The sequence below is a fragment of the Acipenser ruthenus genome, chromosome 6 (genome assembly GCF_902713425.1).
Source record: "Acipenser ruthenus chromosome 6, fAciRut3.2 maternal haplotype, whole genome shotgun sequence".
NCBI classification, from domain to species: domain Eukaryota; kingdom Metazoa; phylum Chordata; class Actinopteri; order Acipenseriformes; family Acipenseridae; genus Acipenser; species Acipenser ruthenus.
The window spans coordinates 48,813,502-48,840,323 of NC_081194.1; the positions used below are offsets into that span (position 1 = coordinate 48,813,502).

Genomic DNA, 26,822 nt, shown 5'->3' on the forward strand with positions numbered 1-26,822 from the left:
TTCACTATATAATAATTAATCATATTATTAAATGAAGTATAATAAAGAAAACACCTTAAATCACTTTAAAAAAGCATTTACTGAAATAGTATTTGTATGCTGGTATTTCAGATTTTTTTTTTTGTGCAAATTTGTGAGCGTCGACCATTCACATTTATTCAATTAATTAATTTTAAAAAATCTAAATGAACAGCCTGGGTTGCGGCTATTATTATTATTATTATTATTATTATTATTATTATTATTATTATTATTATTATTATTATTATTATTATTGATACTTTTCACTTAGGCCTGCTTGACATGATGTCCTTGTTAGTACAACTAATCTAATTTAAGTGTCAGGTCAGTGAAACCTTCTTTGCAGCTACTCTTCCATCGGGAGGCACTGATGTTTATGGTTTTCTTAATTAGATGATGGGTATGAAACCAAGTTAAAACCAGAATGAATTAGAGAATTAGGTTTGACATAGTTGTGATGTGACTGATGACCTCTGAACAGCGGCCATGATCTAATTTGATTTGATTTTTCAAATTGCATATAAATGAAATTACGATACAATAACATTTTGAGGGTGGGGACTTTAATATTTCCAAGACCTATTCCCTTAGCCCATAAATACATATCATATTAATTTGGCTATAGCCATCTCTTAATAACAGGGGTTCTGGAAGTTCGGTTTCATCCAGGACATTCAAAAGCAATGTCCTAGTTGGGGAAAATTCATCTGTCACACGCCTCTACCCTTTGAGTGACAGCCATTAATCCTGGCACCTATGCTCAGGAATTATGTAAATAGTTCTATCTGTTGCTGCATTCGTGTTCCAAGCTTTTAGGAGCTAAAGGGGGAACAAGGGGAACAAAACTGCCTTCATGGGTATCACAGACCTGTGCTTTTGAGGGTTTGCTTGCACATCTCTATTCATAATGCCTTTGTAAATATGCTGTCATACCGGGGTATTAGAGAAAGGTCATAGCAAGAGACAGAAAGGCTGATTTGTATCAGTCTGTCAGCAGTGTATGTTGTTAGTGTGGATGCTATGGGGAATCGCCATTACACTGGCACCACCTGCTGGAATTACAGGTAACTGGAATAGGAGGACAGAGCATATAGGAGCTTTTAAAACAGCTGGGCTATGTAAGTGCATTGTTAGTATTCACATCTTGGCTCTCATTTTGTGTGTATTTTTTAAAATGGTACAGTCTAAAACTCGCGGTTTGTTAATGTCTAGGTGTGGGGTGTCACATTGATAGCACACCTGCTTTTTTCAAATGAAAATTGTTGCTATTGTGTGATCTGCAACTGATATTTGGATTGGTCATCGAAAAACTAAAATAAGATACAACCTGCTGTTTACTTTTAATACAAAGCAGTACCAATGGAAGATTTAGCTTGGTAATCATTAAACCATGCATTCATGATAAGCATCCCAATCTAGCATACAGAAGGCACAAGCGTTATATGATATATCTTAGGTACTATATGTAGACGGTTTTTCATTTTTAAAGGACAAAAGTTAAATATTTTATTCTTCTGAGACCACAGACTAATATAAACTCCTGCACAAGAGGTTTCATGAGGCTGTTAAAACGTCTATTGCACAGAATAAATCCTAGGTGTGGTACAGTATTTTAAGAAAATCTGAAGATGAGTAACTTTCATCTGGTTTGTTAGTCTCATTTCTGATAAACAAATGTTGTGCTCTAACCAGGATTTCACTTCAGCTTTGTTTGTGAATGAGAACCAAAGACATGAAAAAAGCCATAAATGCCTTTTTCTTCAGCCATCAGAAAATATTTTTTTGTGATTCATTTTGCATGGATTAAGCATGGATGGAAGAATATATACAGCAGGGAATGCAGTCATTGAAAGGTTTTTATTTTCATTGACATGCCTTTTACTTGCTATTCTGTGCTAAAGCATAATTGTGAGGTTTTTAACCTGCTTTTTCCCTTTTCTGATCTGCTTTTAATGACTTACAAATCTACTTGTATCTGTATGCACAGGAAGGGAAGGGTTGATAATGTATTATATTACAAGTCTGCAGTGATAATGCATTGCTTATATACTCTATGTTTTTCCAACAGAAGAAGACGATGACAAAACTGAATCTGCTGACACAGAAATGGAAAGCCAGAAAGGTAGTGTTCATACTCTCAGTACAGCTGCTGTGTCCCAGAGCCATGTTAGAATTATCGTTTGTTAATACATTGTTCTGTAGTCTAGCCTTCTATGCACTCTACGTTTTCAGAAAACAGACCTTGTGGAGTCCCTAGTGGCTCACCTGTTAAAAGCTTGGAATGTAGTGGGGTTTGATAATCTTGGTTCAAGGCCTGAAGGTAACGCTTCTGCAGTTTAGGGAAGAAAATAGGCTGGGGATAGTTTATCCTATCATGCTTTAGGGACCCCTCCTGGTCAAGTTGGGACTTCTTAGGCTTGGCCCATGCCTTCAGGGTTCAGTAGTCTGTTCACTCCCATTGCTTTGGTTCAGCAAGAAAAAAGGACATTTTATTTGTATAGGGGTTTGCAGTATTTATCACCCTGTATATGTACATTCTGTAATCCTCAACTGTGTTTAATCATGATCAGTCAATGGTGTTCAAAATCTTAAGCAGACATATCTTTTTAGACATCTTACAGAATGCATCCCCATCTGCTAAACCCTTATGAAAAAGTATAGAAACATTCTCTTTGTCAGGTGTTATCTCTTATAGCAGTTGCATATTGTTTGGTAGTGAACAAAATGTATTATTCTTTACCAGAAGAACCTGACAAACGTGACAACACTGATGCTGAAATGGAGAGTCAAATTTTAGGTAGGAGGCATGAAAATGATATTCATTGATTGCTACAGTATGCTGGTTTAACATGGGTTGTACACAATTTATTTGACTTGTGTCTGTCAGTGGGGGATGTTGTGAGTCAATATATAGCATTATTAAATTAACAAAAATAATCTTATGGTGTTTATTTAAAATAGAGCTTACAAAAAGACCTGTGTTTATGTTTTTTTTTTAAATCTAATTTATCAATAACAAATTGTTTTGGTGGGTAAGCATTGGGTTCTGTGTCCTACAGATGAGTTTCCTCATCATGTTCCTTTTAAGTAAGCCTGTTGTCATGGAGAGAAGGCTTATACGTTTGGAATCTCCCATATTACATTCTGTATTATACCTTATCTTACCAGTGCCACAAAGAACATTATGTGTATTCAGTATTTATGAAAAACACAAAACGTGACATCTGAAAATAGGAATAATAGGAACAATTCAAATGACAATTACAGAATGTAGGAAAGAACCAGACATGCCACAAAAAATATGTTTATAGGAATACAATACACAATAATAAAGCAAAATCTGTAATTTTTTAATTGTTTTGTATTTCAGTAGATCCATATGTTACTTTGACTGTCAATCCCCTTGTGCATCTGTGGCTTTATTATTTAAATGACAATGGCATACGGTGTAGACCTGTAGATCCTTAACATATTTTATGTAGGCTGTTATGTAATTTAAATGTTCCTATCATACCAGATGCTGTAGACAACCCAGCTTCAGTGGAACCCAAGAAAGGCAGTGACATAAATAGCAAAGAAGCTTCTGGTAAGGACTGGAATGGAATGGTTTTTATTCTTTTTAGACCCTCTACACAAATGTGTGTTTTCATAAAATGATTGCTAACATTGCTGTGGACTAGCCTAAACCTTTTGATATCCTGTCACACAAAAAAATCTGCTCCATTTTATTACATTGCATTTAATATTTGTATACTGTAGAAGTAAAGTTTTATACTTATATACCACAAGACTGGGTATAGCGAGTGTGGGATTTATATAACTTTAGTATATACCACAAGAGTGTGTATATCTAGCATGGGATATATTTTTGTTATCTCACTTGAGAGATAACATGCTTACTGGGACTAGTTTTGAAAGTGTCTTTGTTTACATTCCAATCCAGTGGTGTGCTGCTGACATTCCGGACAGAGCTGTGCTTTGGTAGTTCAAACATAATGGCCGCCTGTATGTGTTCTATAACAACTTTAAAGTGTCTAAATTAATTTCCAATTTCTTTTGTTGTTTTGATTTGGACTCCGATTTTCTTGAGAACGAGTTCAGTCAAGAAACGCCAGTTACCTATATGCCTGCTTCTGGCTTATTTGAGCAGTCTGTAGCCCTTTCATTGATACCGGTAATGGTAGGAAACAACTGAGAGAATGTAAATTAACAGACTGAGCTCCAGGTCCCATCTAAAGACGGTTGCGTAGCCATAAACAGTGTTTGAAATTAATCCACATTGAAGCATAGTCTGTTGACAATGATAGTAAAGATCTGCCAGGTAAAATAATCCCAGAGTTAATTGATTTAATATAAAAAATGTACACATTTTATTGCTACTATAAACACAAACAAACAAAGGACATAAGTACCTTCAGGATGGTTCAAAGTAAGTAGCATTAGTTTTGTTCCTTTGCAGTTTGTTTTACATGCGACACATCTTTCTCCAACTCAGTCTAACACACTCCCCTGTCTGCAAAAACTACAGGTTTCTTAGTGGTGGCCGAGAGATTAACTGGCTATCAATTATCTTATTAACCCCTCGGCCACACTTTGCACAAGTTTAATAAATCTGCATGACTGTCAGCTAATTAAATAATTACTAGCTTACAGTCATGCATTCTCATGAGAGGTATTAAATCACAAACATGTAAGAAATACCTCACGACAGGGTGTGCGGTAAGACAATTCTTAGCACACGCCCTGGAGTGGGTTATTTCGCTTATAAAATGGCTACATTTGTTTTGAAAATAATTACACACACTAGCTTTTTTAAGAAAAAAAAAAGAAATATATTAGTTATCTTCCACTGAGAAAAAATAGTCCCTGAAGACTGTTTGATTGTAACATATATTTTGAACTTTTTTTTATTTGCCATAAACATTACATTGAACATTGCCATTTATAGTAAAATTTTTGAGCTGAAATGGCATTTGAGGGAGGATTCGTGGAACATCCAAACACTGCACTGGCACTCAAGGGAGGGGCTTCCGAGCTTTGCGGTCTTCAAGAGAAGGTGACCAATAATTTCTGAGGCTGTTTTCACACCGATGGCTGGTAACTGGTATAATTTCCCTAAATTGTAAACCAACTTTAGATGATATGTGGACTAAATGACTTCCGTGTCAGTTTGCGCAGTCCTTCCTGTCCGCGGCGAGCACAACAGAATTCCATGCCATCTGTTGTGTCGAGTTTAGTTTAATAAGTAGATACCGCTGCTGCATATATATATATATATATATATATATATATAAAACATGCTGAGTGAGTGCGTAGTGATTTCTCAGATGGCTTTTGAATAGTCTTACTGCTTGCCTCAGAGTTTTCTTTGTTCTGTTCGCTGACTAAATAAATATCACAGTATAATTGCCATTTTTCTGTAATTTTTAGTGACAGAGATGAAGAACAAAAAAAAACAGATTTCAGTTGTATGTTGACAGTTTTCCTTACAGAAACACTGTTTAGATAATTGTTACTGTTAAGGCGTAGTAATATTAATAGATCGGGTAAGTTGGTCTATGATGTCATAGCCGTGTGGTAAGACAAGTATTACCTCACGGTCATGTGATCTTGTTCAGCCAATCACAGCACTTAATTTATCCAAGCCATTTTATAAAAAAAAAACAATAACAAACAATGGCAGACGGCACTTTGCTCGTCCTGCATTTAAATAATAATAATAATACAAATAAAAAATAATACAAAACATAATATGCACAGGGGCGGGGTGTACCCCATCACATGATATTAAGAGCTTAAATTATATTAGGTCTACTTGTCTTGGTTTCCAGTTAGACCATCAAAACTACAAATCAAGTAGTAACTGAAACTGATGGTCATCGTCAGTGCTTCTGCTATCACAAAATCAATAACATGCTTCTCACTGTTAGATTGATTTAATGCATGTGTGTAAATTACAGGATTAATGGTTTTAAAGCTGTAAATATATTGAGCTTGTCTACATTTTGATGAAGTTGCTGTCTTCAAACATTTGACGAATAAATTGTCGTAATGTTATTGTGCAGATCACAGTGAAATCTCAGAAAATGCATTGGGTTGTATTGTGAAGTAAAGCATTACTTTAAACATCAACTGGTCACTGATATTAATACAAAATAAACAGGCAGCTGAACATTCTGCAGCTCACTATTAATTTTCACGGAATGGGTCACAAAGACACTACCCTCCAAGTATATGGGACACCCTGTGGGTACACTTTTTGTATGGAATACTTGGTTGATTCTTTATTGTCCTGTATACTCACAGGCCAAAACATTAAAGAATGTCATTAAAGTGAAACATAAAATGACATGTCATGTAATCCACTAGACCTATAAAAGCAATGGGTCAGTTTGCAACTTTTCAGCAACAAATATGGGAAGACTCATGGGTGTTCTTGAAATAAAAAAAAAGCACAACTCCGCCCACAAGTGGGATGTGGTGTATCAAGCCAGCAGACATATGGAACATGTTGTGACAAGTAGCATCTACAGTGGCACAGATAATAGAAACCTTCAGCACTGGACAAGAGACACCTGTTTGCACTCAAATAATGCACTACATCAAAATGAGAGCTACACATTGTGGGCTAGCACTTCACTCTGATATTTTAGCCAGTCAGTGTACAATGGTTGTTGTTGCTATTTGTTTGAGAAACAAATAATTATAATAAATATTAATTCCAGTGACAGAATGTTACAATAAATGTTATATTTGGAAATTGAGGCATAACTATTGTGGTGTAGGTAGGCTGGCGTGATTAATTGAAGGATACAAGGATTTACAAAGAAAATGTTTTGTCAGCAGACTTATTTCTGTTCTGAATGTGTAATAAACCTGTCAAACATTCATTGTTGCACAAGTACATGCACCCATGGTTCATTAGTCTTTTTGATAGCATGATTTGGGAGTCTGGATTGACTTAATTCAAAAGCACTTTATTGTGTTGATTTAAAAAAACAAAAATGTGGGGCTCCCGGTGGCGCATCCAGTAAAGGCGCTCCGCGTGGAGTGCAGGATGCGCCCTATAATCTGGACATCGCCAGTTCGAGTCCAGGCTTTCTTCTGCCGACCGAGGACGGGAGCTTCCAGGGGGCGGCGCTCAATTGGCCGGGCGCCGCCCGGGGGGTGGGAGGGCTAGGTCGGCCAGGGTGTCCTCAGCTCACCGCGCACCAGCGACCCCTGTGGTCTGGCCGGGCGCTTGCGGGCTTGCCTGTAAGCTGCCCGAGAGCTGCGTTGTCCTCCAACACTGTAGCTCTGGGTGGCTGCATGGTGAGTCTGCAGTGTGTAAAGAAGCTTTCGGCTGATGGCACACGCGTCAGAGGACAGCGTGTGTTTTTCTTCGCCCCTCCCGAGTCAGCACAGGGGTGGTAGCGGTGGGCTGAGCCTAAAAATAATTGGACATTACTAAATTGGGGAGAAAACAATAAAAAAAAAAAATTAGCGACCACTAAATGTAAAAAAAAAAAAAAAAAAAATGTAAAAAAAATAATAATAACTGGTCTTCAAAACAATTCTGTCAAATAGATCATATATTGTTGCCGTATGATTAAATCATTGTGAAATCTACTTAGAAAGAGGTTAATGCATGTGATTTGTAATATGTTTATACATCAGACTAGCAAGTTCCATTAATAATGTAATAAGCACATTAGGACTAAGCATAGTCTGGGGTTATTCAGATGTAGTAGTGTTCCATTTTGTATTATATGCAGTCTGCCTTAAATCCAGGATTAGAGGAGTGTTTCATCTGCATTGTTTCTGCTGCCTGTTTGTGACGAAGACTATTTCTTGTTTTGCTGCCAGCAAAGCAGTCTTACAAGCATTAGTCAAGACACACTTGACTAACCGGTGTTTTAATATTGAACTTTCCAGTCAATGAAATCCTTTTCTGTGTGCCTGGCAAGCAACGTGCAAATCAGTTTGGGTTCAGCAAAATCAGTTTCAGGAGTTCCCTTGTTCTCTCCTATCTAACTTGAATGCCTACTCTTTTTTTCAGATAGTTAAAATTATTATTATTATTATTATTATTATTATTTATTTCTTAGCAGACGCCCTTATCCAGGGCGACTTACAATTGTTACAAGATATCACATTATACATTATACAGATATCACATTATTTTACATACAATTACCCATTTATACATTTGGGTTTTTACTGGAGCAATCTAGGTAAAGTACCTTGCTCAAGGGTACAACAGCAGTGTCCCCCACTGGGGATTGAACCCACAACCCTCCGATCAAGAGTCCAGAGCCCTAACCACTACTCCACACTGCTGGAGTAGTGGTTAGGGCTCTGGACGAGATAAGCCCTGAGTATAATGTGTCCATCAACCATTTATTTTGATTCCTGTGTGATCTTTTTAAACAGTGCATGTGTATTATACATTTAATTCTGTTTACTTTATACAAATAAAAACAAAAAAAATGATTTTGCTGTGTGTTCTGTGTACAAGATTAAATCTGTGCACACAATAAGATGTAATGGAATTGGTTGACATCTTGTATGTGTTTTATAATAGCTTTGACATGTCAGAATATTCAATTCTACCACCATGGTGTTAGTCTATGACTCATACCATTGTAGGTTGCCCTCTGTCCCTTTGCAGTGAACCAATACAGGGCCACTGTGCTGCCATTGAATATCATTTTAAAAGGGTTTTGGGCAGTGGCAGTCTTCAGTGTGCAGCTGAATAGTGAAATAGCAAACACAGGTATACACTCAGGTCACACCTGGAATGCTGATGGATTAATCTTACTTCACTAACAAGCTTGTCTTCCACATCTGAAGCCTATAATTCTATCCTTAGAGTGGCAGTGGCTAGGATAATAGAATAATTTTAAGTTCACATTGCTTCTCTCTTTTAATCTTTTCTTCCAACATAGCACCTGCTGCCTCAAGTATACATTCTTTAATCATGTTTGAATTGGCAGAGGTGTTCCTGTTTCTAGCCAATATCTAGGACAGGTATATTGAATCTGCTATTACATTCTGGTAGTGAGCAGTAAATCTCTATATAAAGAACTGATTGGATCTCCAATACTGGCACTACATTCAGGCAATTTTATCAGTGCATAAACCTTGAACATATTTGATATTTGACACTGAAATCACTAAGCAGGGTTTCAAAAGGCTTCTTGATATTTCCATTCCTTTTATGGGAACTTTATTACAAGATCAAATTATTGTTTTTATGACTCATCTTGAGTTCTTAAATTAGGTAATTTATAATGCATATATTTCCAAAAGTTATATATAATGCATTTTAAGCCAACTGATCAACTGAGGAGATTGCTCACAAAGCAGTGCCATTGTCCATCGCCTCAGTTTTTATCATGCTTTAGGAGCAATATCACAGCGATTAATGACCTAGGATAAACATATAAAATAATATATACTGATCTACACACCAGGTAGGTGTGGAGTAGTGGTTAGGGCTCTGGACTCTTGACCGGAGGTCGTGGGTTCAATCCCAGGTGGGGGACACTGCTGCTGTACCCTTGAGCAAGGTACTTTACCTAGATTGCTCCAGTAAAAACCCAACTGTATACATGGGTAATTATATGTAAAAATAATGTGATATCTTGTAACAATTGTAAGTCACCCTGGATAAGGACGTCTGCTAAGAAATAAATAATAATAATATGAATAGTATAAAAGCCAGGGATTCTGTCACCTAAATTATATTTTAGTAAAAGTAATGAAGATGATCCAAGTCTTTGGGGAAAATATCTAGACATTTTACAAGTATAAAAAGACACTCCATGCTATAACTCTTATAACATTTTACCACAGTAATTTTTGTATAGCAATTTTGCAGCTTTACCGTGTACATACAGCCTGTTGTGTGTTATTAACCACAACACTTGCATTCATATATCTAGCAGTGGTTCCCAACCTGGGGTCTGCGAGGCCATCAGAGGGGGTCCACAGGAAAACGAAATAAAAATAGCCTCCTGACACTGGCAAGTCCCCTGTTTCACAATGCAAATCATTTTTGGTAGAACACAGGTCCTGCCGCTGTATTATGCTTCGCACACATTGTACAAAGCCTGGTAAATCACGTCACACGTCACTCTCCGCATGTTAGAAGCAATCCTATGTGGTTCTCCCCGCTAGTGGGAAGTGTCAGCAGTGGATCACTGGATAAAAACAGGGTCTTAGAAGAGGAAAGTGAGTGAAAAGTAAACAAGTGGCAGTGGAGTACAGAGGCGGCTCTTCAGCCGAGGCAAGTGAGGCATGGTCTCACCACGAATTCCCAAAGGCCAAAAAAAAAATGTGCATATGCTTTTTATTTAAATATAAACACATTTAAGCACAGTTAAGCATGTATATATTCAATAAATGTAAGTTCACAGAAGCACTAGTGACATTATTTAAAAGTCAGAACTCGCTTTCACCAGTAACGAAAGCACATCGCCAAAATGTTGGAACAATGTATTGCTGCCACTGTCGTGACGAATTCTGCCCCTTGCTGGATTTTGTACTACTTTGACATATGTGCATGCGTGAGTGTTTCATTGAAGTATGTCCGTGTGATTACTTAAGCTATTATTGTATTCATCGCCGTGGTTTACCGTCAACTTTCGGTATTAGAAATTAAAAATGTGCATTTTAGACAGCAAAACAGTATAAAAAAATGTCAGAACTCAAAATAGCTTGTGAACGGCCATTTCCTCACATTATGTTTCTTTAAAACGGACCAGATGGCATTTTTATTTTAATATTTTACACTAAATCATGTAATACGAATGTGTTAGTAATAAGACTCAGTTAAATAATCATCTGTTTAATCTACATCGTTTATTCATCGCCGTGGTTTGCTGTGAACTTTCAGTATTACAAATTAAATATACATTTTAGGCATCATATATATGTGTATATCTATCTAGATAGATAGATAGATACATCATTTTCTACACAGCAGAAGGGCCTTTGTCTGAAATGTCCTGAAATGCATATTTATAACCAGTTAAATCATTTAAACATTGTGTATCCAAAAAACCCTTTTCATTTGTTTCTATATCTTTCATTTTTGTACACTGCATTTATGCCTCCTTGTGACGGGGTACTCCTCGCCCTTGTGCATATTATGATTTGTATTTTGTTTTGTTGTATTATTATGTATTGTTTGGCAGGACGAGCAAGGTGCCGTCTGCCATTATTTGTCATTGTTTATTTTACCTATTGAGAATGCATGACTGTTGGTTACTGATTGTTTAGTTGGCTGACAGTCACACAGGATTACCAAACCCGTGCAAAATGTGACTGAAGGGTAATCAGATAATTAGCCAGTTAATCCCTCGATCACCACTATAAAAGACCTGCAGCTTTGGCTGCAACGGATTGGGAGTTAGGTGAGTGGTGAACGGGAGTAGAGAGAGGAGTCTTAAAAACTATAACAATTGCTACACATGCTACAGGACCAGAACGATACGGTTTGTTTGTTCCGTGTCTGTTTGTTTTTGTCTGTCTGTTTTGGCTACTGTGCTGTTTTATTTTACAAAGTTTTTTGTGTTTTATAAAATCTTTTTATTTATTAAATCAGCGCATCAGCGCATTCATTACCCCAGTCTGGTGTGGATTTAGTTTAATTTCACTCGCAGTGCTGCGGGACCACAGCGCCTCCAAGACTCAGGCCAGGAACAATACTGCGGGTACATTTTTCTGGATTTTTGTCAGAGTGGAAGAAGGGGAAAAAAATGGACAACTGGATCTGTGGGAACTGCAACATAGCCCAAATTAAGTGAGATGACGGGCTGGAGCGTCCAGCTCCCAGAAGGGGGGAGCACGAGCGTCCAGCTCCCAGAAGGGGGAAGCACGAGCGTCCAGCACCCAGAAGGGGGAAGCACACGCGTCCAGCTCCCAGAAGGTGGGAGCACGAGCGTCCAGCTCCCAGAAGGGGGGAGCACGAGCGTCCAGCACCCAGAAGGGGGAGCACAAGCGTCCAGCGCCCAGAAGGGGGAAGCATATATATGCTTTGCAAAAAACTTTCTTAATGTATCAGTTAGGGTTATATTACAGCACTATTGGTAGTCCTTCTGTCATGCACCTGTGTGTCACGATTTACCATACATACATCCCCTCATGTTGCCCTGCTTGCAGTTCCCCACCCTCCACCCAACAAACTGACAAAGATCAAACATGTGGATGCCACATTAGACATTGATCATGGCAGTAGAATTCATAGAAGTATAGTGTGATGTTGGTGCCACTATTATGCATCTGTCTCCTTCTAGACCTGCATAAGCAGTGCCCAGATATACATGACCCCCAACACACCGGCATGGCAGTAAACCTCATACACCTAGAGGACCATGATGATGGATGTCCCTTGTGTTATCTGCAGAGTTGTATGTTAAAAACCCTAACATTGCATTTCCCTACTTTTGTAGTTTTAATATAACCCTAACTGATGCATTAATGAAGTTTTTTGCAAAGAAGTTCCATCCTTTTTGAGAATATATGTATAGCTAGAAAACCTGTATATTTTATTAGAGAGCACAAAAATACAACTGACTATTTGTAAAGTTGATTAAACATGTCACAGGTGTATATATGTTAAAAACTGACACAGGTTTATATATTATATAGGATTTGTTTTTCTTCACCTATTCACACAAAGTGTTTAGCGATCTTAGCCCCACCCCCTGCCGGCGCTACGATTTACTAGGCCCTGGTGCAAGACTGCCCCCCCCCCTCCCCCTGCAGCACAACCTAAAGAAAACCTTTTGAAAATAAATATATCAGCAGCATAATCTAAATCAGTCAAAAACACGAACAAGTAACACGATTTCCATTACATGGAAGAGTAGGTATTAAAACTTCATGCTGATATTGGACCCTCACCAAAATAAGCACCAACTAAGACATAGCTTCTTTTACTGTAAACTAATGTGATCCATCTGCGTTTCCTTCCATCTGATGATGTAGATATCCTTCTGCCTGGTGTTGATGGCTGAAGTGTATTGCTGGCTCCAGGGATCAGCCTATTTTGCCTCCCTGGCGCATCAGCACACACACCAACTGCAATGCTGGCTCCAGGGATCAACCACTGTGTGGCCTCCTTAGCGCTTCACCATGACAACCATCTGGACTGAGCTGAGTAGGGTACTTCTCTGGGGTCTTCAAGTCGGCACCTTCCGTCCTTGGTGTTTTGTCGACTAGCCCACGACACCTTAAGAGGGCTCGACAGTGATTCTGGCATCCCAGCATCACCCCCCTCCATCCCCCACTCAGCTAAGACCAGCTTACAACATTTTAATAAATCAATTGTGTAACAAGATTAATCAGTTTGATTAAAACTTGATTTATACAATGATGCATTTATGAGATTGTGCATCAGTTGATTTGATTTCAGATAACAATCTATTTTCCTCTTTTCTCTTTTACACAAAAAACATTATATTTATGTATGTCCCCTTTGTGTAGGTTCATGATGGAATGAAAACAAGTTCACACAGACAGATTTCTAGGTTGACGCTGCACAGCATATTGTTAATGTGTTTTTCACGCATCCATAATACATTATTTTAATTTTAGTAGATTAAGTGGTCTTTAATCTGCCGTTCTTTTATTGTGTGCTATCAATTAGTCCTTCTGTCATATCAGTCTGATACATCTGCCTCTTTGATGGTAGGCAGTTTTCGATTTGAGACTCTAGTGCCTAGTTTTACACTGAATTTGCCAAGTGAATTCATTGACGTTGCTTGCTACCAGTGATGGCGTGTGCTGGGAATGAGTGGAGATTAGAAGAAGCAAAGCACAGAATATTTAATCACACGGCGACTTTCTGATATGAATTAAGAAGCTCTAAAAGTATGGTTATAACTTATATGATTATTCTTTTTTTCATTCATTTTTGTTTTCAGTAAACTCAAAATTATTAAGGTGAACAATGTTCTATTGTTTTCAGTGCAAACAAATAAATTAATATATTCCAAAGATTCTGGGAGTTCAGCAGAATCAAATTACGTATTTTTCAAGGATGCAGTTTTAGAAATGTATGTCTACCGTGCTTAAAAAAACTTAGAACACGGTTTAAATTAGTAAAGAGAAATAATTACTTGCTTGTTTACCATGCTGACATTATTTATTCCTTATAAAATTTAATGCAAAAGATGGAAACAAATAAACTTGGTCTGCAATAGCTGCAGTTGGGTTTGTGTGGGTGTGTGTTTATGCTGCAACCTAACTTGCTTCCAATTTCTTATTCTTACTATGATTGGCTGCAAAGTACAAAGTGATTGGATAATGTTTTGTTTGTGGGTTTTTATTGCGCACAGGTTTCCTAGTATCTGTAATATTACTTGTGTAATAGAAAATAAAAATATCTCAGAGTCACGGAGCCCAAATGTTCAAGTCCAAGTCACACAAGGTCGAGTCTTTTGAGTTCCGGACTCGAGTCCTTCAAGTCTGCTAAAGATATATGATTTTCAGGCAATTTTTTTTTTTTTTTTTTTAAACAGAAAACAAAACGTCCACATCACGAACAAAGATTTTTTTCTGACAAAAGAAGATTAGACCCTCGCAAAAAATTATATTTTATTGTGAGACTAATTCCTTTTTCCAGATCAAACGTCTAACTGCAAGAGCTGTACTGAACATGCTCAGAACCAAAATTTCAAATCCCTTTAACTCAGGAACAGATTCATATTTTTTCACCAAACCAGAAAAAGGCACTATTCTGGGCCATTCCCCTTGTACCCTAAAATTGTCAAACAAAACCATCAAACCCAACCAAAAACAGCAAAGAAACACAGATTTAAATGTTTCACTATCTGGATATCGGAATCTACATATCCGAGCAGTACGAAATGGTCCACATCAAGAGATCTAACATTAAACTGCCACTATATATATATATATATATATATAGATATATATATATATATATATATATATATACACAGTTTGTCCAAATATATGTCGTTTTTTGGGGGGGTATTCTGCATTATTGGCATTCGTGTACGTGTTTGCGTTACCATGTTTCTTGATTATTTTTTTGGTTTACTGAAACTTGTACTGTACTCGTATTATACATGTAGTGTAGGGGGAAAAGGGTGAATAATGTATATATTGTTATATGTTTAGATTATTTTAAATGCGTCTACCTCTAATTTTTCGTCTCTAAATACATATTTCAAAATTACATGAGTCGTCTGAGGCTAGATGTAGCGAAAGTTCACGGTACACCACATCGATGAACAATAGCTTAAGTAATCACACGGACAAACTTCAATGAAACACTCACGCATGCGCATATCTCAGAGTAGTGCAAAATTCAGCAAGGGGCAAAATTTGGCACAACACTGAACTGGTGCGTGAGGCATAAACCTTGAGCTCCTCAGAAAGCTGCTTGTTACCATGGCAACTCACCAGCTAGGGAGTCCCTTTCTGAAGGCTTTGGTGAGGCACCTAATGGATTTGGAGCAGTTCAAATTTGATATTTTCATTTTTTCAATAATGGCTTTAATTGAATCTGATATCATATGCGACCTGAGGAAAATAGGAAGATTGCCTGTGAATGTGTCCAAGTGTAATCTATTGTGTAGCAACCAGTCTTATGAGGGCTACATAAGGAGTTAATCCTGTGCTAAATGTCTTGACAGTAATTTCTCTCTTTTAAGATGTGAACACCAACCAAGATAAGCCTAGCAAGGGTCATAAACATGGAGATGATCCAATGGAGAATCGTGGAGAGACTGAGGGTAAGGAGACATTTAAAATAGCATTGTTTCTGATAGATTTGAACTGAAAAGAAGAACATCCAACATTCAACCTTAACTGCAACAGTGTTTTTTCAGTTTACACAGAACATGTAATAATATATTTCTGGATTTCCTGGTTAATAAATGCACTGACAGTCTTGTTCACACAAGAGGAAAAAGAGACTGAATAAGCGGTATGTAGTTAATTAAGAATAACCCCCTTTGGGACCGAATAGAGGAATGGGCTTATCCCCTGATAACTCAGCAGTGCTCTAAAGTGGCAACGAGTACATAATAAGTACAATGTCACCACTCATCACCTTTATATTTATTAATATGTGCAAATTACATGGCTATTCTGTTACAGTTTGAATATAGTAACCTTTTTTTCTGCATATTAACCCTATAACAGTTTTATAGTCCTATATAATAGCAATAACTAATATAATAGTGTAATTAAAATTGCTGGGGATATGCCCATTCCCAACAGTAGCACTGTTAAACCACCAAAGCCTCTTGATCTACCCTGTACAGCATCTTTCCTGGTTATTTACCTGCTTAGATGTAACTTGAACAGTTTATTTTAGTACATGAGGGCTACTCATTTAGCAATGTAGAGTTTGATCGCGCAATATTTACATTTTACCTTTTCATTGTTCATAGTTTGACTGCATATTTGTGATTTTGGCAAAATCACTAATTGTGTAAAACTGTAGGCCTATGTGAGAATTGTGTGAAACTATTTAGCAACAATCAGGGGAAAGCACATGGATCTTAGTGACTTCACAAGGATGATAGTGTGTGTGTGTGCAAATGTCTCAAACGTTCCTCAGCACGTGGCTACATAGACCAACTTGTCCATCAAGATAGGCTCCTGGGTGCTCCTATAATGGCAACATTTGCAAAAAAGCAGAACTCAGGTCACAAGTAGGTCGTGACCGATCGAGCGTAACATACTGTACTGTGATAAACAGCAGACATGATGCAGTCCCCCAATCATGGAAACCTCAAGATGTGAAGCAGTGAGGCCTGTGCCACTGTGATATGCTACCGACCTCACTTCAGAAAATGATCCTTGAGGAGTCTTTTAACATGCAGTTATTTCTGGAATAGGTAGTAAGCTTAACAAATAATCAAAGGATGCACCCTATAGCCTGGAGATCACAGGTTTGAATCCAGGCTATGTCATTGCCAACCGTGACCGGGGGTTCCTAGGGGGCGACGCACAATTGGCCGAGTGCCTCCCGGGTAGGGAGGGCTTAGGTCGGCAGGGCAATCCATGGTTCACTGCGCACCAGCGACCCCTGTGGCTGATATGGGGGCGCCTGCGGATCTGCAGTGGAGCCATTCAGATCTGTGTTGTCCTCCGGCACTATAGGTCTGGTGGCTTCGCTGAGTATAAAGGCTGGTTCACACTGGGCATACGATTCAGACGGACGCTACGAATGGACGCAGGCTGTAGTTTACACTGAAACGATCTCCCTGCGTTAGTTCATTCTGATTGGTTTAAAAAAGACATCACCCTTCTGGAGGTTCGGGGAGTCGTTTACACAGCCGCATTTAACTTATACACTGTATAACCTCAGTGCCTCTTTTTTATAAACAGCTGATAAAAAAAAAATATATATATATACTGTATATAATATATATATATATATATATATATATATATATATATATATATATATATATATATATATATATATATATTGTGTGATTGATAGCAAATGCTACCATTCAGTTTCATGGTAAAATCACTGACATTTGCTCAGACTTTGTTGAGCTGACCCGCTCATTTTAACCATCCCGCTTTCAGTAAACACTGTACGTAGGCTGCTGAGAGACACACATCAAACACGGTTTAAATTCCTGAGTTGTTAGTTTTCATTCTGATTATTTATCTGTTTATTTATGGTACCGTACATGCTTAATTATTAGTTATTTAGACATTTTCCGCTGCATCTATACAAGTATAATTTATTTCAAATAATAAACGGTAAATTGTATTTTACTTGTGAAATTCTAAAGGAAATAGAAAGGTGTGTGATTGGTTGAACGCGAGTGACGTCACCAACTTTGACGCTGAGAAATTGAAATCTACCAACTCGTCCGCAGCGTCTACGATTTGAACGCAAGGTGATGCGTTTGTAGCGTCCATCTGAATCATATGCCGTGTGAACCAGCCTTTAAGCATCAAAGAATGTAGACATGTTTTCTATAAGACCTCCATTGGGATTTTTTTTTTCTTCAAGTGTTTGCTTTGTTAACAGAAAGCAAGACTGATTCAGATAAGGATGAAGTGGGATCTCAATTAACAGAGATGGAAACTGAGGCAGCAGTCTGTCAGAATAAAGGTAAGGATCAATAAAGCTCATTCAACAGCTGCCAGCCAGCTGTATCTGCATAAATCTGAAAATACACAGACCTTCAGTGCTGTGATACATTAACGGAAGGAAACATTTACTCTGTAAATGCCTTGAATAATTGTATAATTAATTAAAAAGACAGAACAGAAAGACACCAAATGGGTTTCCTGAAATGCCTATTTTTATTGTTGTTATTTTAAAAAAATAATAAAATGCTCTTTATGTTGCATCTTTTGCACCAACAGCAATGAATGAAACTGTGGTCTCAGGTGAGAAGACTCCGTTCCTTATGTTTCGCACAGTGGGCTGTATTCATTATTGATTGTCGTTGTTTTGGTGGTTTTGCGATACCCCACCGCACATGCTTTTACTATGCATTCAATAAACCAAAAAGGCAATTAATATATGTCCTTGTGGGAATGCACATTTATTGATATGAATGTTCTAATTAACATTGAATTCCGATAATTTTGCTTATCTGTATGGCTTTATATTGAAGTTTTAACATGTTCACCGAGTTTAGGAATTTAATGTTAAAATATAAGTAACGTAATTAATTTGCTGAGTCAGTGTGATACCTCAGAACTGCTACGCATCATATTCCACATGTATAGTGTGTATACTGAAAAAAAAAATTCTGGATTTTTTCCTATGTTTCAATTAAAAACATTTTTTTACCGATTTTATCCCTATTTTAATATTTGTAAAATAAACTCTGAAAAATTCCTGGGATTTTTTTTTAAAAGACAAAAACCGAAAATGTGGAACACTACATTATACTGTACAGTACAGCTTTTTTGCTGCCTTTGAACAAATGATACAGAAAAATGGGAGTAATGTGCTTGGGCCTCCCTCTTAGATTTTGGTAACCTTTTATTAATGGAGATATGAGGTTTGTTGTCATTTTTGCATAGAAAAGTTATACAATAGTAGATATATTACCTGCATTTGATAAAAATGTGCTAAAGTTGAAATGTCCACAATATTAATTATATATGACAAGGTATATGTCATATTTTTCATAGAGATATCTAAACCCCCAAAACAAATTACCTGAAAGTCCCAACTTGTCTTGCCCAGTATATTATCTGCTCTTCTATGAGAAATCCACTATGCCAAGCAAGTGTTTTTCGCTTTCAGAAGTCTATGAGATTACCAGCATACTTTTAGAGCTCACAGCCAAAAACAGCTATCCTGCTAGAGAAAAAAGCCTTCTGTATCCATCTGTACCTGTTTTTTTTCAGTTTATTCTGTGTCTAATTTTAGACATTACTCAAACTTTGTCCCAGTATTTGTCTTATACAAGACATATTTTACACGCTGTTTTCCTCAAGTGGATAACTCTTTAGTGGATGACATTTCCACTGAGGAATTCTTGTGTGAAAGGGGATTCTTTAATTGGCTGTTTTGTGCCACTTTTTGGCTGTCTGCTATACTCACTGGGACATGTTTGACATGAATATAATTTTTGAGTACTCAGTAGGAGTCGCCTCTGGGCAAGGGTTGTCAGAACAAAATGAACAATTGCCCTGTGTTTGTATATCCTTGAGTGGTGCTCAGGAGATTATTTTTGTAGGGCTTTTACACATATATTATGCCTTTATGGTTTTCCTATAGTAGTTGTTGCTGCATGTGTATTACCTTTAGGATTACTAAGCAGTGTTTGTCCAAAAAAAAGCTTTTGTTCATTAACTAGTAAGATACTTTGGAAGAGTCTGTGCTAAAGATGGCCATAGTTCCTGTTCCTAATGTGTTTCTTTAGCCAATTACAAAACTATTGTGCTGTCACTTTAGTGTCGCCTTCTATGAAGCACAGTGACCATTTCAGTCTGTAGAATGTCATTATTCGCACAAAAGGTCCTGCAAAGCAAGCCTTGACAACAGGTTGAAAATAGGTAGTCGGTGAACTTCACTATTAATCCAAGCACTCCACTGAAGAGTCGGGAATATAAACAAACATGGACCCCCTCATTCAGTCAACCAGCAATACAATAATGAGAAAGCATTGTATGCTTTGTCCATTATCTGGTCACCCCAGGCTTACTTTTTTTTTTTTTTAGCATCAAAGCAAGTATAAGATGATATGCCTTCAACAAATGGTCTGGAAAGGACATAATTTCAATGGTGCTTTGAAGATAGTCTTTTGATCATTCACTTTTTTCAGTGCTCTTTACATTGTGCTGTGGAAACGAGACTGGATTACATTCAAGGTCAGAGAATATTATTCTGCCAGCAGCAATGCACGACTTTTCCATTGTCTAGGAACTCCATCCCAGCACAAACCCTGTACAGTGTACTCTGCGGCATCAGCTGCACGTCAGCCATCATATATTCTGTCTGTTTGGCCTTTCTCAGGTGAAGCTGCCAAAAAGGCTTGTGATGTGCACAGCTGTTTAACAGGAACTGCTTTTAGACAAGTAGAGCATATTTGACCTTGCTCCTTAGTATTTTAGATCAGATTTCTTTTTTGTTTACCTTACCTTTCTGGAAAACATAATTAAGATGACAGGATAAGGACATTGTTATTAATATCTTTTAAAATTGTTATAGTAATGTTTTGTTTTTGTTTTTTCCATTAAAGATCCAAACCTAGATTCCAAAGAGCTGTCCAAAGGCGGTTCCAAACCAGAACATGAACTAATGGAGGATCAGGGTAAGGTAACCTTAAACTGTCTCACAGTGCTTGCGATGGAAACTGAATAAGAATCATTGAGTGAGGTGGCTCATCGCACTTGATGACAGGGATACACTTCAGTAAAGCAACACCTTTATTTGCACTCTGGGGTAGAGTTTAGAAAAAAAAAACAGTTTGGTGTGTTTTTAACTTTCAGTATCATACAGTGGGCCCTATTCACAAAGGTTTGACTTGTGAGTTGTGTAAAGAATGTTCATTAATTAAACAAATAATTCCAGTAAATCTATAGATTTTACTTATTTAAATCTTATCTCATAGGTCTCACGCTTTCCTACATGTAAGACGCACACATTATGGTAAACATATATTACATTTTTTAAAGGTATTTGTTTTCTTAGCAAGTAGTCGAGAAGAATTGTGCAAGCTCTTGTACTTGTTTCAGTTCTGCTCTTTCGTATTAAGTTCATATACTGCTTGAAGGGGTCACCTGAGACAGCGCAGAGATACTGTTTTACCATAAATAATAGTCTGTTAATAACATTTAAACCTAAAGCATTTAGTTTATAACTCTTTTTGTACGCATCCATAATAGATGTGTTGAAGGAATGTCATCATTTAAGAATGAATACGTATTCTTCCTCAGACCATTGTAAAGAAATTAATTAATCTTTATGTCATCCAATGTATATATTTCACAGTCTTGACTCTTCTCAAATAATTAGGGACATAAGGGAAATAAGTTGGTCATGTAAATACAGTCCCTAGAGACAAGGTGACTGGTTTGTATTAAAAATATGTTGCTACAGACTGTTTAATAGTCATAGACCAGTGCTTTACTGTTGTTTTATAATGCCCGTTTTGCTTTTGAACTGGTAATTTTATGGTAGGTGAGATGTACAGACTACAAAACAAGGAGTGGTGAATTATTCTAAGTAATTCACAAAGTGATGAGATGCTGCATAGCTGCCAATGAGAAGTGGGTTTTGCAGCTATGTAGGTCATGTTAGTGGGTGTCCTCTTTTGCACTTTAAGCTAGCTTCTATTTCTAGCATGGATGATCTGCATGATGTTTTTCATCATTTGCACTACTTTAATTCTCAGATTTTAAATAACAACCTTTTACAAATTTTAGGAACATTGTTATATATAGCTATTCAAGGTGTGCAGTATACTTGGGTAACAGTATATGGTGTTTTGATAGAGTAGTGTACAAGGGGGTCTGTTGAATTTATCTAATAGCGAGTGAGATATTTATGTACCAAGGTTATGAAAATCAAAACATCTATATACATTTCTGTGTGTAAATGTATGTAAAATGCCAGAGAGGGCCCAATTTAGTGATTTCAAGGAATTTGGTGTTTAGACCTGCCAAAGTTTAGATCAATTGAATAGACCCTAACATATAGGTGCATGTTATACAAGATATGTAACCAAAGACATCTCAGTAAGTGGTATTTCATACTGCTTAGTTTTCTTTTTCACTCTGGCACTGACATATGGTATGTTTAGTGTATTTATTATCATGCAGGGGGGAAAAGCTTCATTGGCTGGCTTTCTTTTCTACCTTGACAATCTGCGTGGAATCACTGAGCATGGTCTGTCATTACATTACATACCATTAGAGACATAATTTAGTACTGGGAAATGTGTTTTGCAGCTCCATAGTTAAAATGAAGTACTAAATCATTGTGGTGCACTGGATATCTATTTTGAAGGTTGTTATTGAAAGTTGTATAAGTGTAGTTTTTCTAATACTTATGAAAATGTCCTTGCTTAAAATTGCTTTACTGTTATGTAATCTTCATGATACAGCCAAATATACAGCATAGGTGGACACTGCTATCACACTTGTTAACCAAAAGCTCTGTACAAAATATTTTGTTAATTAATTCTATATGCATGTGTAGCTTAGAGTAAAGTTAATTGCTTATCACACAACTGTCATTGCAGGGGTTAGAAATACCTACGGTATATAACACACACTTTTATGCATATGGTCTTGCCCCATAATGAGTGCTTAAATTCTAGAAAATCTGACATTCAAACAGTCAATTAATAACAGTTTAAGACTGTTCCTTGTTATTTGTGCAGTCTTGGATACTGAAGCACCTATCATTGAGGGCCTGCTTTATTTGCACTATCAAATAATGTCAGATCTACTGTCTTACCTGTCATGACTGAAAGGTACACAGAAGAGAATAAAGATCAGGGATGAGAGGAAAATCGAGGTACACAAAAGTGTGTGCTACAGATGGTGGGTAATTTGCCTTAAAATAATCCAGTTTGAGGTTCTAAATGAAAGCACATGCAAAAAGAACTGTATCACTCAGGAAATTATATGTCCTGTTAAATGCTAATACTTAATCTGAGCTCCCCTTGGTGCTTTTATAAACTTTAATTAACAAAACAGAAAAAAATGGCTTGTGTCAGATTTGGCTAGGAAGCAGTACCTTTTTGAAAACTGTTTCTGCAGGGCTTGCTTTTGTCCACATTCCACACGCTGGTGGCCCCATTGACCTACTAATTAACTGATGCTGTACCTTTCCTCTTTGGCTAGTTGCCCCCTTGGTTCTTTTCCCCATATTGTCTCTTTCATAACACTGCAAGCAGATGGTCAGAGTTTTTTTATCCCTTTTTTTCATCCCAGCTTTGTGTTTTTTCCCATCTCATCAAGCATGTCTTAGCTATGTGTAATTAGCTTAAGGCTTTTCAATCCACACAGGGGATCGGTTAAAGACCTGAGTGATTTTAATACAAATTTGTAAAGCAAAGCTTGTAAGGATAGGCACAATACCACTTAGCGTCTGAGACCGTTCTCCTTTCTTCTTTTTAATCGCAGTATATTGATGAGGACTCCCTGGCTTTTCTCTCTGAGTGCATGTTGGAAAGGTACAGGCATTTAAATCAAGGTCTCCTACCTACAGTGTAGGTCACATCTCAGTACTTGTTAATTGGCTTTGATTATGAGATGTTATATTAACTTGAAGCAATGAAAAATGTATACAGAAGCAAGTGTTTCAAGAAGCTTGCATCTTTATTCCGAGCACCAATTTACACTCCAGACCTCCAACATTGAAGCATTTGCATATGAAAATGGTTTGCTTTCCAAATTCACCACTTCATTAGTCTTTTTAGTAAGATCTTACAAGCTCAGTTGGGAATGTTGTCCAAGAAAGGGGTAACAACTGTGCTATGTTCTTAGGGCAGCATGACAGCAGGGGTAGGCAGGCAGTTTGTATGCAAGGGATTTGAGATTTTAAAAAGAGAATAAAGGAGTTTAATACCTTTTTATAGAGCTATTTTTTAGGTCAAGCACATAAGCTTTTAAGACCACCCGGATCCCTTTATGAGGTGAAATTGGAAACCACCTGTAGCATTTTGAAAGCTTGTCTGTTTGACCTAAATTGCTCTTATAAATGGTATTTATTTAGTTTTACCAATTGTGTTGTCAATTCAGTTGGTCTAATCAGCCAGCATTTAAATGTTAAATTAGGACCCAGTCTATGATTTTACTTGCGTTTAAAGACAACACACACTAAGAGACCCACAAACATTGTTAGCAGTGTTGGTTTTCAATGTTTTTTAAGGATTTAAACAGCGTTGGTACCCCCCACGGTTTAGATCAGACCCCATGGTCTTTTTTGCATGGTTATGTCTATAGCTATTTCTGTCTGTATTTCTTTTATGACACATCAAATCCACTTTATGTATAATTTCATTTTTATAGTAATATAACACCTAATATAACAAAATAACTGGCACCTCAAATGTGTATACCTGGTATCCTTATGTGCTGTTATAACCCAATATGATGCAAGGTTGCACATTAAAAGGCACAACAAAGATAACATTAGATAGGGGTATTAGGACATACCAGGAAACTGTACACCATTCCGATTGACATTGGCTGTGGAGAAAGAATTAGAAGCTATTTTAAGGAATCTATTTAAAGGGATCTAGCGGTTGGACACCTGGAAAAATGCAGTCAGATTAAGGACAGTCAGCATGGTTTCAGGAAGGGGAGGTCATGCTTAACTTGCATAATAGAGTTTAGTTAAAAAATGTCCCTGCCGTGGCAAACAAACGTGAATGCACTGCTTTTTTTGTTTTACATAAATAAAAAACTTTTTTATAGTTCTGCATTGGACGTTATTGTCCATTTATTATTGTTATTGTAAATTAGAAAAGGTGATGTGAGGGATAGCAATTAGCAATATAAATAACATGAGCTAACGGTTTTCAGATGATACTATACTTAGGAGCTGGGAAAATAATGAGTAACAAGCAATCTGGTTCAGAGGGATTTAGATCATGTACAGTAGATAGCTGGACTTCTAGATACCTACAGTAATGTAATAGATAAATATAATGTAATAGGACTGTGGCAGTCTGGCTCGCAGTGGTGAGGTGGATGACGTCACGGACCAGGAAGTAACTGACACCAAAACAGTGGATGGGCGGGTGAAGCTGAGTGCAGTAGCACTCAGCGTATTTATTAACAAACAAAATAAAAGATTTAAACAAAACAACAAAACAAAAGGGCACGAGGGCCAAACGAATCAACAAACAAACAAGTAAGTGTCGTGCTGGAGAATCCAGCACGTTTTAGCAATTGTTTTTTTAAATGTGACTCGCTCTCTCTGCTCCCCGTACTCTCCTCTGTACACCCAACAACAAGTGCAGAGAGCTGCAGGTTTATATACTCTGGCCGAGGGATTAACTAGTTGGTAATTATCTTATTATCCCTCGGCCAGAGTCTGCACGCGTTTGGTAAGGATGCATGACTGTCAGCTAGTTAAATAATCAGTAGCTGATCAGCCATGCATCCTCACAGGGTTTTAAAATATAACAATAAAAGACGCGGCGCTTTTACCCGCGCCGCAAACAAAAATACAAATAATAATACATAGGGGCGGGACACTCCGCCACAAGGACCTATTCAATTGATCTAAAGAGCGGCAGGTCTGAATACTGCCACTGTTTGCTAATTGCATTAGCACCTGTAATTCTGCTTACTTTTAAAGATAGAAAAAACACATTGTTAGATATGTTGGTTTTCTCAGTCACCTTCTTTTAATCATTTAAATAACAGCATTATTTAAATAAGGCTTTTATTTTGATTAATTAAATATGGCCTAATGATTCTAGAAAGATCTAGTATGAGAAAAAAAATCGAATTGAGTGAAGGGGCTTGTTGGCACATCAGTCATTCCACTTTTGGAGGCTTGGGTGTGACTAAGATGAGTATGGTGGTTTGAACCGAGACCCCATACAGAATTACATAGAGCATGAGACCTCCCCTAGAGTACTGTGTACCATTCTGGAAGATTATAAAAATTAAAGAAACACGGCTTATCCTCTAAAATGATGAAAGCTATTGATAACATTTATTCAGGAAAACTGTTTACACTGGAGGGGTGTTCAAATAGCATATGGACATAATATAACTATTCAGAAAATGTAAACAAATGGGGATTTCAGACACATTCCTTTCAATCAGTAAGTGCTGTACATATGGAAGACTAATTAAGGAAACGATATTAATGGTTTCAAGGTTAAAATGGAAGCGAGGACATATGGCTAAAGGGAGAAAGCAGGATAGTGTAAATAGGAACTAATAGCCTTTTCCTGTTCTTTGCTTGATGTCAAATACCATTATTTGTTGCTCTGATATAACAAGTACATTGCAGGGAGAAAAAGAGGTATTGCATGTCACAAGTTTCATATACACTTTTACTCTGGGTATCTTCCCAATTTCTTTTGAAATCACCTTCCATTCTTACCATCAAGCCAACTGACACTTTTTACCGCAAAAAACTACATTAAGTAGAAAAGAGATGATTTCAAGTTACTGAACCCTGGTAACTAAAGGCCTCTTCTGCCACTTAAGCATTGGTGGTCACTGTTTTGTGGTGAAACTAACAAATCCCAGCCAATTTTCTTCCTTTCCTTGCAGCACATATACTCATTACGAACTACCAAGCCACACAACAATGCTGTTAGTACTGTAGGTGGGACACTGGGGACTTACATGTACACATAATACAT

General features: G+C 37.2%; 1 protein-coding gene across 4 annotated transcripts in view; it reads left to right on the top strand.

The window, feature by feature from the left end:
- Positions 1 to 26,822, top strand: part of LOC117410630 (ADP-ribose glycohydrolase MACROD2-like) — a 759,575-nt gene that overhangs the window by 714,469 nt on the left and 18,284 nt on the right. For 2 of the 4 annotated variants that reach the window (XM_034017312.3, XM_034017315.3), the window contains 7 exons: positions 2,090 to 2,143; positions 2,765 to 2,818; positions 3,539 to 3,607; positions 15,693 to 15,773; positions 18,044 to 18,127; positions 18,385 to 18,408; positions 20,721 to 20,792. In XM_034017312.3, coding sequence (XP_033873203.2) covers positions 2,090 to 2,143; positions 2,765 to 2,818; positions 3,539 to 3,607; positions 15,693 to 15,773; positions 18,044 to 18,127; positions 18,385 to 18,408; positions 20,721 to 20,792 — 438 coding nt within the window. The remainder of the gene's footprint in view (positions 1 to 2,089; positions 2,144 to 2,764; positions 2,819 to 3,538; positions 3,608 to 15,692; positions 15,774 to 18,043; positions 18,128 to 18,384; positions 18,409 to 20,720; positions 20,793 to 26,822) is intronic. The other 2 variants (XM_034017313.3, XM_034017314.3) reach the window with 2 other exon arrangements.